At 36.4% G+C, this 14,854-nt stretch overlaps 1 protein-coding gene across 1 annotated transcript in view; it reads left to right on the forward strand.

Moving 5' to 3' along the window:
- Positions 1-14,854, forward strand: part of FANCL (FA complementation group L) — a 78,987-nt gene that overhangs the window by 55,507 nt on the left and 8,626 nt on the right. The window contains exon 8 of the mRNA XM_036751923.1: positions 14,586-14,736. Within this exon, the coding sequence (XP_036607818.1) occupies positions 14,586-14,736 (151 nt within the window). The remainder of the gene's footprint in view (positions 1-14,585; positions 14,737-14,854) is intronic.

Below are 14,854 nucleotides of genomic sequence, written 5' to 3' on the forward strand. Positions count from 1 at the left end.
GGATTCAGATATAGATATACAATAAGAGAGAGAGTTGACAACATCAATGAAGCATGCAAATAAGATCAAATGAACTGAGTATTTAAAAGATTTAGTTCCCTTTTAAAGGAACATTATTGGAAAAATTACAATTAGTATTAAATTAATTGAATTTTTAAAAGTATCTGCTTTATAATCCCTTGATATTTCCTTTTTCTATTGTAGCCTTTTGAATTCCCCAAAGATAAAGATAAAAAGATTATTAGAGGATTTATCTGTATGAGATATAGAAAAATGTAAAAAATCAAAATGGAAAGCAACTGTTGCAAGTAGCAGAAAATTATGCTATTAATTTAAGTGTCATCAGAGCACAAAAGATCACATTCCAGGACTGTGTGAAAATTATTAAAATACTGGAAATAATAGTACTTAAGATGAAGATATTATACTCTAAGATCTGGTTAAGTGACTGACATGATTATATCACTTCAGGTATTATAAAAGTAACAAAATGCTTTTAAAGATAATAAGCGTTACATTTTGAGATTGGCAGTGTTCACACTTTTCTGCTTAAGTGCTTTCCTAGTTTAACATAATTTAATAACAGTTATGGGGGAAAATCTAACATTTTACTTCTAGCATATACCTTTCTTCCTCCCCCTCTGTAGTATTTTTCACATATAAAAATCATAAAATTTCATGCTCTAAGAAATGGGTTCATGAACTGTTACTATTCTGCCTCTTTTGTCCTTCATCTAAGGAAATATTCCTTATACATGTTGATGTATCATGGTAGGTATTTTGTGCTTTATTTTAGCTCCAAAGTATTTGGAGAAAATATAACAGGAAGATAAATTTCCTTTGTAGGGTAACACCTAGGATATTGATAGCCCAGAATAAACTATCTTGAATAGATAAATTTCCTAGATAGCTGAGGGTTAACCTTTTAAGTAATAGAACTTGTTGATTTTAAATATTTTATGGACAATTTTCCAAAAGCTTCTAAAATTCTTGAATTATAACAACATAAGTAAGCTTTTCTGGGTGATTTTATTATCATTATGAATGTCAGTTACTATGCTCTATCTACTAAAGATGCAGCTGCAGGTAATATGAGAACACAGGACTGAATGGGTATTGACTTAAGGAGTAGCCTTCCAATTTGTTTTCATTAAAATTCCCAATCTTACCTTAGTTTTTGGTCATTTGTGTTTTTCTCTTAAGTAATAGCAGAGGAGGTACAGCTGTATGACTTCCTGGGCTTTGCATCCTGATTATTGTTTCTGCAAAATTAATTGCAGATCAAAGCCACCTTGCCCTTCAGGAAATCATCATCGTATTGCTGTCAGTTTCATTTGACTTATCAACACCATTCAAAGCATTATCCATCATCTCTGCCTTAGCTAGCACAGTGAACCACAAACACATCCTTATCAGCCGGCAGCCACACTCTCCTTCCACCTGGACCAATTTTAGTCATGAGCTGAGAAACGTGTTGGATATAGGGCCAGTGTTGAAGCAGGAAGGATGTGTGTTCAAGTGCTACTCCTCACCCATGCTAGCTGTATGACCATGAATCACTTAGCTTCTCAGGGCAACTCTAATACTGTGTTACAGATGAGTTCCTACACTAATAAAATCAGAAGTCCATACGTCCCACTCCAGTGTCCCCCAAAATGGATTGTTCAATGATCATTTCAAGAACTTTATTAGGGTATCTCAGGAGCAGAGTTTATTTCAAAGCCTAAAGAGTTTCCACATGGATGTGTGTGTTAATGTTCTTTCCCTCCTGAAAGTATTTTGTATTTATTTATCTGTGTACATAATTTGTTCCCACATTAGACTCTTGGAAGTTTCTTGGGGACAGAGAGTGATTGACATTTTTATTTTTGTATCTGAGCTGCCTTACAGTACTTTGCATATAGTAAATACTCAAATGGATCTGTTATTTCATGCATGTGGGGATATTCTCTCCTTCATTGCAGCTTGCCCATCATTTGGAATCTTACGGATGTCCTTCCATAAATTTGCCACCACCCGGTATGCTGGAGCTCTTCTTTGCTTTCCGTCATATACCACTGGATGAGCTTTACAGGCTGTCCATTTAACTGCATATAACTGCATAACCTGTACCATAGGGATTTGTCATCCACTTGACTTTTCTTATGTTGACAGTTATGTTAAACTCTTTAGAGTAGTTTGGATCTCATTTAGGAGTCCACAATTGGCATAATGTTACCTGTAATGATGAGCATCTGGGAGAATTCCTATTAGATAATCCTTCGGATGCTGCATTAGATTTCCTTCAGAATGGTGAACACCTTTTATTCCTCATTTGATATGATGAGGGTTCATTGAACATGGTTATCACTGTTGTTATATCTTTTAAGAAATCTTATATTATTTTGACATTTGCATGGGAGATACCATGTTGGAGAAAAGCCTTCAAGGTATCATTTTCCTTTTTTAAATTAAATGTTACTTTAAATTGTCAGCAAACAATAAGTCCAGTGGGATCTTGTGTCCTTTTACATCCTTTTGTTAGTTGTATGAAGTGATTTACTGGGGAATGAGAATTGCAAAATCCTGTCAGTTCCCTTTTAATTCCATTGGGAAGAATACCTTTGGTTGTTGTAAGGATTATTCTTGTAAAACTTTTTTGGAAATAGGAAAGTTGTCATGAGTGCGTCTTTGAGGCCCAAGGGTTTTTTGTTGTTGTTTGGGTTTTTTTTAACATGCCTTTGTTTTCTTCTTCAGCTACCTTGGAAAATAATTCCTTAATGCCCCAGCCCAACCTCTGCTGTGGTCTCTGTTTGGTCTAGGTGAGCTACGTTTCCTGTTTGGATTGTCTTTGGTGTTATTTCCTCTCCTTCTAGCAGTGCATCTAGGACTACGATACTATGATATTAGGAGTCAAATGTGGTAGTTCTGCCAATTAATGAGAGTGCAAAGAATGTTATGAAGATCTTTTCAGATCTTTACCATCTTTTGGCTGTCGTCCTTCTTCCATTTTGCTCTTTCCATGTTTTCAGGATGATTTTGCCCACTTGTGTCTCTTGCCAAGCTTTCTTTAAACTGAGGTTTATTTTTTCCTTTACTATACTTCCCGTTCATCTCAGGCAACATTGCTCATAATCTTTTACCGTATAGATAGTTGTCTTTTGTTTTTATACTGCAATCATTTCTGGGTGTACACTACCCTTCCCATCCCAGCTCTTCATCCCACCCCTTCCTTCCCCCCAAGCCCTCCACCGACAGACCCTCCACAACTCAGTGAGTCTGTCCTCATCGCACATGAAAAGAGGTAAGCAAGACCAGTTGCTACAGAGACTTCTCCTGATAACACACACTTTCTGATCTCCTTGGTCATTATAGTTACACAGCATTTATCTTAATTTTTGTGTTCTTTTCATTTACATGATTAAAGTCATTTTGTATAGTGTTCTTCTGTTTCTACTTCTTTCATCCTGCATCAGTTCATACAAATCTTTTGAATATTGTCTGAATTCCTTATAGTCGTCATTCCTTATGGCACAGTAACATTGATATGCTGCATTTTGTTTCGCATTTTGTGAATGGGTACATGCTGTTTCATTTTTCTCCCACTACAAGAAGTGCTGCTATGAGATTTTACAAACGGGTTTATGTAGTAAATTAGTATAGCCCTTGACACTATCTCTCTGTTGACAAGTAACATAGGATAGTTCCATTAAAAAAAAAAAGCGTAAGCATTATATTTAGAGGACATGGGCTTGAAACCTGTTCTATCACTGACTATCTGTGTGGCCCTGCACAATTCACTTTAATCATTTGAACTGCCGTTTCCTCATCTGTAAAAGGAGAGTGTTGGACTAGTTGCCTTCAAAGGTCCCTTCGTATTCTGAATCTCTGATCCTATGAATGTCAAGTGTATGCTGACTAAGGTAGAGGCTCTCTTAGTCTCATTATGACAATTGATGTATATGTGTTAAACTAGTGTATGAACTTATTACAGTCTGTATTGATGCCCTTTCCTCCCACCATTTCACATTTTTCAGCATCAATATTTCACTTAAGTAGGTCAGATTGGAGTTCTTTTAATTGCATATCATATCTTAAAAAATTTTATTCTTACAGCTTTGTATTAATTTAGATCTTTGTTCTAACAAATTGGTGGTCTGATTTTCGTACAGACAGCTGATTCAGGGTGACTAACATCTGTAATCAGTTACTTCCTATTAAAATCATCATTTTATTTTTTCTGATGTTATTTTAGTTCCCACTGGGTTCAGTGATTTCTCCACCTTTACTCAGAGGACTTAAACATGATGTACAGGACAGCTGGTGGCCCAGTGTATAAAGTTCTGGGCATGGAGACAGGAAAACCTAAGTTCAAATGTCATCCCGGATACTTAGTTGTGTGACCTTGGGCAAGTCACTAAAACTCTGTCTGCCTCAACTTCCTCATCTATAAAATGAGGACCATAAAAGCACCCACCCTCCTGGGTAACTGTGAGGATCAAATGAGCGGATAATTGTAAAGCACTTAGCACAGTGGCACATAGTAGCCACTATATAAAAGTTAGCTACTATTTATTATTATTATTATTATGAGTCTTCACTGATTGCTTTGGGAATAGTTGGGAGGTACAGAGTGACCTGTCTTCTGGTCAAGGTAAGGCATAAACTTACCCATCAGAGCCAGTGTTCCCAGGAGCAAAGTCCAGTTTATGGTGGGATGAGAACAAGAGGACCAGATACTCCAAAAAATGATGAATGTCTTCTTACTGCCTTTGGATACATGATGAAAATCCTTTCCTCCAACTCCTTTATTTACCTCTCCAAAGAAAACCTCTGAGCCCCCTGTCCCGTAACAGTCTATACCCAGATCTCTATACACTTTTCAACTGGGTAGGCCTAGTAGTTAGGATTATCCCTATACTTTCCTGCCACCAACCAAGGTTGTGGGCCAAAAAGCTGTAGAGAAGACTTGGGGCAGTTTGAGTTAACTTTACTCCCAGGGAGACTGACCTAGAACCCAGCAGGAGACCCTTTGGGCAAGGAGCGTATAAAGATAGTTCTAAGACTCCAGTAGAATGCTCTGGATAACCCAGAGAGCTGCTTTGTGGGCTGAATTTACTGTCATGTGGACTACTTTTACCTGGGGGAGGGAAAAGGTCGTTGATTTTTTTTTTATTAAAGAAATTGTTTATCATAATCTTCAGGCTTTGGATGTTCCATTACATTAGATATGGAACCATGACCGAGATAAATAGTAACGACAACAGCAACTTATATTTATAGTGCTTACTCTGTGCAGGGCACTGTGTTAAGGCCTTATTTGATCCACATACAACCCGAGGCTGTAGGTGCCATTGTTATCCCCAATTTACATTTAAGGAAGCTAAGGCAGGCAGAGGTTAAAGACTTGCCCAGGCTCACACAGCTAGTAAACGTCTGGGGTCACATTTGAATTCAATCTTCCTGACTCCAGGCCCAGCGGTCTGCCCACTGTGCCACCTCACTGCCCCAAAGACAGCAGTGTGAAACCTGGTTCTAGCATTGACTATAAATGTAGAATAGAAGAATTTCGAGATTAATAGGATTACGTTTTTCGAGTAGTTTGTCCACTTATTGGTCTTTGGAGAACTTCACATTATAATACCAACAGTTGTAAAAACTGTGTAGCTCTTGATTTCCAAAACCCCCTTTTCATCCACATTGTCATTGTCACTGAAAAGAAGGGGCCATAAATTCATAGCTCGAAAAGATATTGGAGGTCATCTAGCCTAATCCCTTCATCTTGCATATGAGGAAACTAAGGACCACAAGGATTAAGTGACTCACTTAAGGTCACACAGCTGTTAAATGGCAGAGCTGAGATTCAGACTCAAGCCCCCTCCTCCAAATCTAGGACACTTTCCCATTTCTAGTGCTGAATGCCATTTTGCACTTTTCTTTGTTTCCTGGGTTGTTGTGGCTAAAGGATTTACTATCACCTAACCAGGCTACTGGCAGTGAGCCTCTCTGGACTTTACTAAGAAGGTCTTTGGAAAGCAGACATGGTCTGCTGGTAGGATTATACTTGAAGTTTTTTCAAGGTTACAGAACCTGTCAGAGTTTATGTGTCAGTGACATAGCCACTGGAGATCTCCGTTGGAGATCCCCAGGCCATCTCCAGGCAGGCCAGTCTGGGTTATTGGTGTTAGACTCTAGAGGAGCTTAAGGTTAGAATGTTGGGGTTTTTTTTTTTGTTTTTTACTATATGTTATACTTTTGAATTGTATTGAACCCTAATTCCACTAAAACCCCCAAATCTTTTTCAAACTTCTGTCTAACTCCATCTCCCCATCTCTCCACCTTGTAAAGCTGATCTTTGGAGCCCACATATAAAACTTTACATTCATTCCTTTTAAATGTAATCTTAATAATTCCATGAAACCTGTCTAACATGTCAAGATCTTTTTGGATCCTGACTCTGTCATCCAATATATTAGCTCTACCTCTTAGTTTTGTGTCACTTGCAAATTTGGTAAGCATACTATCCCTGCCTTTATCTAAGTCACTTGTAAAAATGGAAAACAGTACAATTCTAAGCCTAGATTCCTAGCTGATTCCACTAGAATCCTCCTTCTTAAGGTGACATTGAACCATTAAATGACTACTCTGGGGGATGGACATCCAGCCAGTTTAGAATGCACCTAACTAGAGAGCTCACCTCTCTCTGTTTCGCACAAGTATAAAGGAGATTTTTGCCAAATGTTTTGGTAAAATTTGTGTAAAATCTGTGTAAGCTACATCAGTAGCCTTCCCAGATTCACCTGTTTGTACACCTGTTAAAAAAGGAACCGAGGCTAGTTCTGTGTAACCTGTCCTCCAGAAAGCTGTGATCACTGCTTTCTTTTCTAAATGTTCAGTGGCTCTTCTGACAAATTTTAGAATATATTATTTAAAAGGAGTCAAATAATCAGAGAAATGTAATTTGGAACAAATCTGGCATATCACTTCACATCCATCTTGTAAAAGAGGAGAATATATAGTGTTGAAGGGCAAGTGGAAAGATAGGCACTCTGATCCACTGCTAGTTGACCTATGAATTGGTCCAAACATTGTGCAAAAGAATGAATGAATCAAGGGAAAGCATTTATTAAGTGATTCCTTTGTATCAACTACTGTGTTAAGTCCTGGGGAATTACATAAGGAAAAGTGCTAACTTGTTCTATCCTTTTAGCTGGAGATCCCACTGCTAGGTTGATAGGTAAATGATAGCAAGAAAACTCCTGTATGTACATAACTACTTATAAATTATTATTTGTAATAACAAAAAACTGTGGGAAAAAAATCTCCCAATAATTGGGGAGTAGCTGAACAAACTGTGGTATGTGACTGTTATTGTATAGTAAGGAATGATAGATAGGGAGAATTCAAAGAACATACATGGGAACAATCAAATGAAGTGATACAGAGTGAAGAAAACAGAGCCCCCGAAAAAATACACATGATAATGATACACACACACATATACACACACACGCACACAGGTAGATATAAACATAAAAAGGCAACATCGCTCAGGGAAAAGACAACAGAAAATATTGGTACCAAGTGATTACAATTAAAGCCTCATACACAATAGATCACAAAAATATAAAGTAACATGTGCTAGCAGTCACAATCACTTGATTGGGCAGAAGTGTCCTTTATTGGGAAAGGTGGTAGTTGTTGGGTAATATGTTTTATAGCAAAACAAAAGACATCAGTAATTTTTTAAAAAGTATTTAGTATGTATTTTCTTTTCCCCCAGTTATATCTAAAAACAATTTTTAACATTTGTTTTTAAAATTTTTAGTTCCAAATTCTCTACCTTCCTCTCTCCCCACCCCCTCATAGAGAAGGCAAGTAATTTGATATAGGTTGTACATGTGTAGTCATGCAAAGCATATTTCCATAATAGTCATATTGTAAAAAAAAATACCAAAAAAAGAAGAAAAATAAAGAAAAGTAAAGTAAAAAAGTATGCTTCGGTTTATATTCATACACCATCAGTTCTTTGTTGGGAATGGATAGCATTTTTCATCATAAGTACTTCAGAGTTATCTTGGATCATTATATTGCTGAGAATAGCTAAGTCATTCACAGCTGATCATCTTATAGTATTTCTTTTTCTGTGTATAGTGTTCTGGTTATACTCGTTTCACTTTGCATCAGTTCATGTAAGTCTTTCCAGGTTTTTCTGAGGACATCCTGCTCATCTTTTTTTTTAAGTATTTTTTTTGTTTTCCCCAGTTACATGTAAAAACAATTTTTAACATTCATTTTTAAAACTTTTGAGTTCCAAATTCTCTACCTTCCTTCCACCCCACCCCCCTAGGTTATATATGTGTAGTCATGCAAAACACTTCCATAATAGTCATCTTGTGAAAGAAAACATATGCAAAAAAAAACTCAAGAAAAATAAAGTAAAAAAAAAAGTATGCTTCAATCTATCTTCTGACACCATCAGTTCTTTCCCTGGATATGGATAGCATCTTTCATTATAAGTCCTTCAGAGTTGTCTTCGATCATTGTATTGCTGAGAATAGCTCAGTCATTCACAGCTGATCATCTTACAATGTTGCTGTTACCTTGTACACATACATTTCACTTTGCATCAGCCCATGCAAGTCTTTCCAGGTTTTTCTGAGTAGCTCATCATTTCTTACAGCACAATAGTATTCTATCACAATCATATACCACAACTTGTTCATCCATTCCCCAGTTGATGGGCATCCCCTCAATTTCCAATTCTTTACCACCAGAAAAGAGCTGCTGTAAATATTTTTGTGCATATAGGGCCTTTTCCTTTTTGTTTTTTATCTCTTTGGGGATACAGACCTAGTGGTGGTATTGCTAGGTCAAAGGATGTGCATGGTTTTATAGCCCTTTGGTCATAGTTCCAAATTGCTCTTCAGAATGGATGAATCAGTTCACAACTCACCAACAGTGCAGTAATGTCTCGATTTTTCCACATCCCCTCCAACATTTGTCATTCTCCTTTTCTGCCCTGTTAGCTAATCAAATAAGTGTGAGAATCATTTTAATTTGCATTTATCCAGTCAATATTGATTTATTCATATGACTATAGATAGCTTTGGTTACTTCATCTGAAAACTGTTCATATCTTTTGATCATTTATCAATTGGGGAATGGCTCTTATTTTTATAAATTGGAATCAGTTCTCTGTATATTTGAGAAATGAGGTCTTTACAAAGAAACTTGCTTCAAAGTTTTTTTTTCCCACTTACAATTGCTAACTGCATTTTCCTTCATCCTATTCCCTCCTACCCCATTTATTTTATTCTCTATCTCCTTTCACCTTATCCCTCAAAAGTGTTTTACTTATGACTGCCGCCTCCCCCAATCTGCCCTCCCTTCTATCTACCTCCCCCACCCGCCTTATCTCCTTCCCCTCCTACTTTCCTGTAGGATAAGAGAGATCTTTACATTCAACTGAGTGTGTATGTTATTCCCTCTTTGAGACAATTCTGATGAGAATAAGGTTCAAGGGTTCCCTACCACCTCCCCCATCTTCCCCTCTAGTCAGTAATTTTTAAAGGAAGGAATGCAAATATATTTGAGTTTAGACATTTATAATTTTTTAAAATAGATTTTCCTTATGTTAAGTTTGTATATAATCAGGTAACAGAATGAAATATGTCAGGTTTCTTGTTTTATCCTGTTGCTTATTCCAGGCCTTAACTCTAGTTTTACTCATGTTATTTTAATGTTTCATAGATTCTATTTTTACCTTTTAAGTTTTACCAACTACTTGTTGCCCTGGGAAAAATTAAATTCAAATCATTAAAATTCTCCTGAGCTTAATTTTTTCCCAGTGCCTGAATCATTTCTTGATAGCTAATGAAGTTGCTTAAGGAGGAATATTCACTTTTTTTTGTCCTGGTGTGGGGCCTACGCTGTTTATTATAGTACTATTATGATAATAACTAAATGATAACCTAGAGCCAGGAGAGGGTAGACGTCTCTCCTTAGCACCGTAGAAGGTGACTTAGGGGAAGATAAAGTTTACATATAATAATGGCCTTTTTCTTCAGAAGACACATTTATGCATTGAGTAGATTTTTAAAATGTTTAAATAACCTTTCAATAGTTCTTTGAATATTATTTGTGAGGTGGTTTATTCTTTATTTTGCCAAATTAAAAGAAAACTTAAATAAATGCAAAAATGACCTGATGATGAAAGTTAATGTGTAATGCAGATATTCTAAACCTTTGCAGTGCCATGGACCCAAGGTTACCTGGGTAAATGTTTTTAACAACCAGCCCCCTGGGGGGACGGGAGTGGGGGTGGGGGTGGGGAGGAGGATGAGGGACCAGGGAGGGGTCGGGAAGGGAATGTGCATGACACACTTTTAAGTTCAATATGAGTCGTTAACATTTTCTCCATCACTTTTCTAAGTCTACACAATCACCGCAACAATAAATCAAGCCATGATTTGTATATAGTATTTGCTGATTTTGAGATGTAAATGTTCACAATGAAAATTTAATAATTGATTCCCAGAAGCCCATATGAGTTGGCCCCAACATACCCCTTTGATAAGTCTGGTAAAGTCTAAAGATCTTTTCTCAGACAAATGTTTTTAAATGCATAAAATAAAATACATTGAATTTAAAAAGGAAACCAATTATATAGAAATCACTTATCAAAATATTAAAAATTCCAAGTTCACAGACCCCCTGAAATCTATTAAGGACCCCTGGCCCTAATGTTACGATTTATCTTAAAGTTTTACTGTACAAAAATCATTTTACCAAAATGACACGGAACTACTGATTTTTCAATTATTTGTATGTCAGAGGAATAAGAGTTCACTGTTTTGAGTGGTAGGGGATTTAAAAACATCTTTTTTCATTTAATTGATTCATTTGCATCAGAGAAGAAGATTAGCCATGCCAGTTATACAGCTTATCACAAAATCACTGGCTTCTAACCCCTCCCCCTCCTGGGGGTGGAAGGAAGACAAGAAAATAGTTGCAATTATTTAAATGTGATATATTTTTAATGATTTTAAAAGACCAGAATCCCCTTACAAAATAATTTATATGGCTATTTATTTTGTGCTTTGTTGGATTTTTTTAAAAGTTTCTTATTTACAATTTGTATAGAATGATTCATTTTAACAGTAGCTTAAGATAAAATACCTATTTTAACATATGCTCACAGTGAACAAAGGGGGATGATAGGAAAAACAGTGAGAGAAGCCAATGATGCAGTGGAAAAAAGAGAGACACAAGTCTTATGTCTCCAAGAACAAGCAAACACAAAAGAATAAATGGTTATTTTGGAAATTATTTTCTATTATGTGGAAAGTTTCTAAAGATCTCACACCCTCTTGGAGGATATTGGCCTATAGGTCACACTCTGTTGGAGGTCCCTAGTCTCCCATTTTTCTTTGGCTTCTTATCACTTCTAGTTAACTTTTCTCATCATATATACAAAGATGTAGAAATGTTACAGAAGTTTGCTGTAGCAGAGCAGAAGCAAATGTAGAAATGACTGTTTTGAGGGTTACTATTTTTAATAAGTTACCTCTGTGTAGAAATTGATAAGCATCAAGTACCTACGGTGTACTAGACGTGCTAGGTGTTGGCAACAGAAATACAAGACTTGAAACAATCTTTGCTCTCAGCTTACTTTCTAACAGGAGAGACAAGTACAGATATAAATATGTACACAATAAATGTAAAGAGGATAAATCTAAAGTCGTTTGGGAGGCATCAGTAAGGGTTTTGTATAGAATATGGTGCTTGAGTTGAGTTCTTGAAAAAAAGAGATCACTTCCGGTAAAAGAGGTGAGGAGAGAGTGTATTCTAGGCATTGGAGATTGAAAATGCAGAGAGGTGGAGATCTAAAGTGGGATAGCTTGTGTAAGGAACAGAGAGAAGGCCAAGTTGGCTGGATCTTGGAGTTCAGGAAGGGGAGTCATGTACAGTGAAGCTGCATAGATTGGTGTCAGGTTATAAAGGGCTTTCAAAACTAGAGAGAGGACTTAATAAAATGTTCATTGGTTAATTGATTCTTAGAGGCAATAAAGAGCCCCTGGAGTTCAAGTAAGGGAATGTCATGGTCAGGTTGACACCAAAGGAAAATCATTGTCAGTTTTGTGGAAGGTGAACTAGAATGAGGAGAGACCTGAAAATGGGAGACCACTTAGCAGATGGATGCAGTAATCTAGGTGAGGGGGGCCTGGATAGTGGCAATGTGAGTGAATAGAAGTTGGATATGATATGGAAGAAGGTTGGAGATAGAGATGTTTTGGATGTAGAAATGGCAGGTTTGGGCAGTGAATTGGTTATGTGGGGTAAGATAGAATGAGGAGTCAAGGAGAACATTAAAGCTAAGAACCTGGGAGAGTGGAAGAATTGGTGGTACCTTTAACAAAAATAAGAAAGGTTAGAAGAGGGGTGGGTTTGGTGGGAAAGATGAACTCTGTTTTTGGACATGGACAGGGATATCAGGTTTGAAATGTCTAATAAAGAAATTGGTTATATAATATTGAGGCTCAAGGGAGTGACCACAGCTGGCTATATACATCTGTGAGTCATCTGCGAGTCATCTGCATAGAGATCATAATTAAACCCATGGTAACTTATAGAATCTCTGAGAGAGAAGAGGACCCAGGACAGAGCCTTAGAAAATGCCCCCAATTATGAGGTGTAATATGGATAATGAGCCAGCCAAGGAGACAAAGGAGTGATTAAGTGAGGTAGTAGAAGTAAGAGATATGAAAACCACATGAGGAAAGAGTATCTAGGTGAACATGTTGGTTACCAGTACCAAGAAATGACCAGAATTATAGTTCAGAATTATTTTAAATTCCTTGTTAAATTTAATTAATATAACAAATGAAACCAAATAATACCTAAGATGTGTATACATAGCACAACTATGTTTGTACTATGAAAAAACTGTCTAGAAAATCCAGTTTTAGAATCTGTGAATTGAAGTGACTCTATATGACTATGGAGTGACATGTAAATCCCGAGGGAAAAAAAAATAAGGAAAAATTTTTGCCCATCTGAGTTTCCTAATTACCCTACAAAAATACTAATAGGCCGTACGCAGCTTACGTGACAACCAGATTGTTTCAGGGACCCAGCTGGAATGACTTTGGGATTCAGAGGCTATTCCTATAGCATGTAACTTTGATTCCTGCTCTGACATCTTGGTCGGCCACGTTAGAGCAGTGTGGGAGCTGCTATTAGGAAAGTGAACTGTCCTTCCCTCTGAGCATTGTCATCACCAGCCTTTCTACAGGCCTTTAAACTCTGCAAAGCACCTTAGAAGTAACAATCATGGGAGGCAGTTGCTGGTATTACTTCCATTTTACAGATGAGGAAACTAAAGCAAACAGAGGTTAAGTGACTCGTCCAGGGTCATGCTAATATGAAAGTGGCTGCAGAAGGTTATCGAGGAAGTTTTCCTCTTCAGTGTACTTGAAAAGCTCGGTGAGGAGAAAGTTGATGAGCTGAAAGGTCTTTACTTTGCTGCCTGTTCCATTTCTCAGAAACGTACTTGTTTGGGGGTTCCGAAACAAGCCATCTCAGTGTTATGTTATGTTACATTATATCTACTCTATCATATCATATTACATTTTATCAGATCACATATGTCTTTGAAACCGTAAATAACTTTTATATATAGATGGTGTTCTAAACATTCCTAATAGTTTCGAATGTATAAGTAAAAGCTTTGAGTTTTCCTTGTAAGCAGATTTGACGGAAAGATGACCTCCCCATTTGCATCCTCCCCCAAAAGAAACTATCCTGTTATTCTGTCAAAAACAAAAACTTTCATATACTAATTAACTCCATTGAACATACTTTATGTTTTCTTTAAATAGGAACTTTAGGAGGAACTCCTAACTTGCTATATTTTTTTTTCTTTAAAATGGTATTTTCAATCATCGAAATAAAGTGATACTGTACTTTAATTCTCACTTATGGAAAATGTGTTTAAGCAAATTGATAAAATGTTTAATGTCCGAAACACTGAGTTCAAAGAGTGGTTAAAAGTTAAATGTAGAGAAAAATATTGTTTGTAATTACCATTTGAATTCATGAAAGAAATGTAAAATCCTTTACTAATGGCATTTAAAGCAGATCTAGTTAAATCAAATTACAACTAGCACTTCATTTGATTTGATAACCACAGCTAGAAGGAAATTACAAAAAATTATTTCATGCTGGAATTATATGAAAAGCATCCTTAAGATATAGCCTAATAGAAATATAAAGCAGTATGTACATGCATGTAATATTATGTAGTTTAGTCATTACCATTCTGTATGTACTAGTAATGGCCAAAAGTATATACTTTTAGAAGAATCATTCTTTTCTTAAAATCTGTAGATGTATGTTCAACTTAAAAAAAAAAGAAAGAATCTAGAACCAGCAGGTGCTAAGTAAGAGTGGGGGGAAGATAAGCTAACATTTGCCAACCACAAAACAATTTAAGCTGAGAGTGAAATCTTAAAAATTTGTGATTATGCTCCGTTTTAAGGGAAAGAAGTCATCCTCCTTTAGTAGAATATCCTATGACTAATTCATCCTTCAACTTCCCACAGAGTTCACTGACAAACATTCATAGTCAATTTTTGGTGGCATTAGAATCACTAAAGGCATTCTGGGACGTCATGGATGAGATTGATCAGAAGACTTGGATTCTGGAGCCAGAAAAACCCACACGGAGTGCAACTATGAGAAGAATTGCAATAGGTAAGCAGAAAACAATTAAAAATTAATTTTTTAAAAAAGTAGTTGATTTTGTTTTGCTTAAGAAGAAAATAACAAAGGTATGTATTCGATTGGTAGCTGATTTCTTTGTATACTGCTA

This window comes from Trichosurus vulpecula, chromosome 3, assembly GCF_011100635.1.
Source record: "Trichosurus vulpecula isolate mTriVul1 chromosome 3, mTriVul1.pri, whole genome shotgun sequence".
Classification (NCBI taxonomy): domain Eukaryota; kingdom Metazoa; phylum Chordata; class Mammalia; order Diprotodontia; family Phalangeridae; genus Trichosurus; species Trichosurus vulpecula.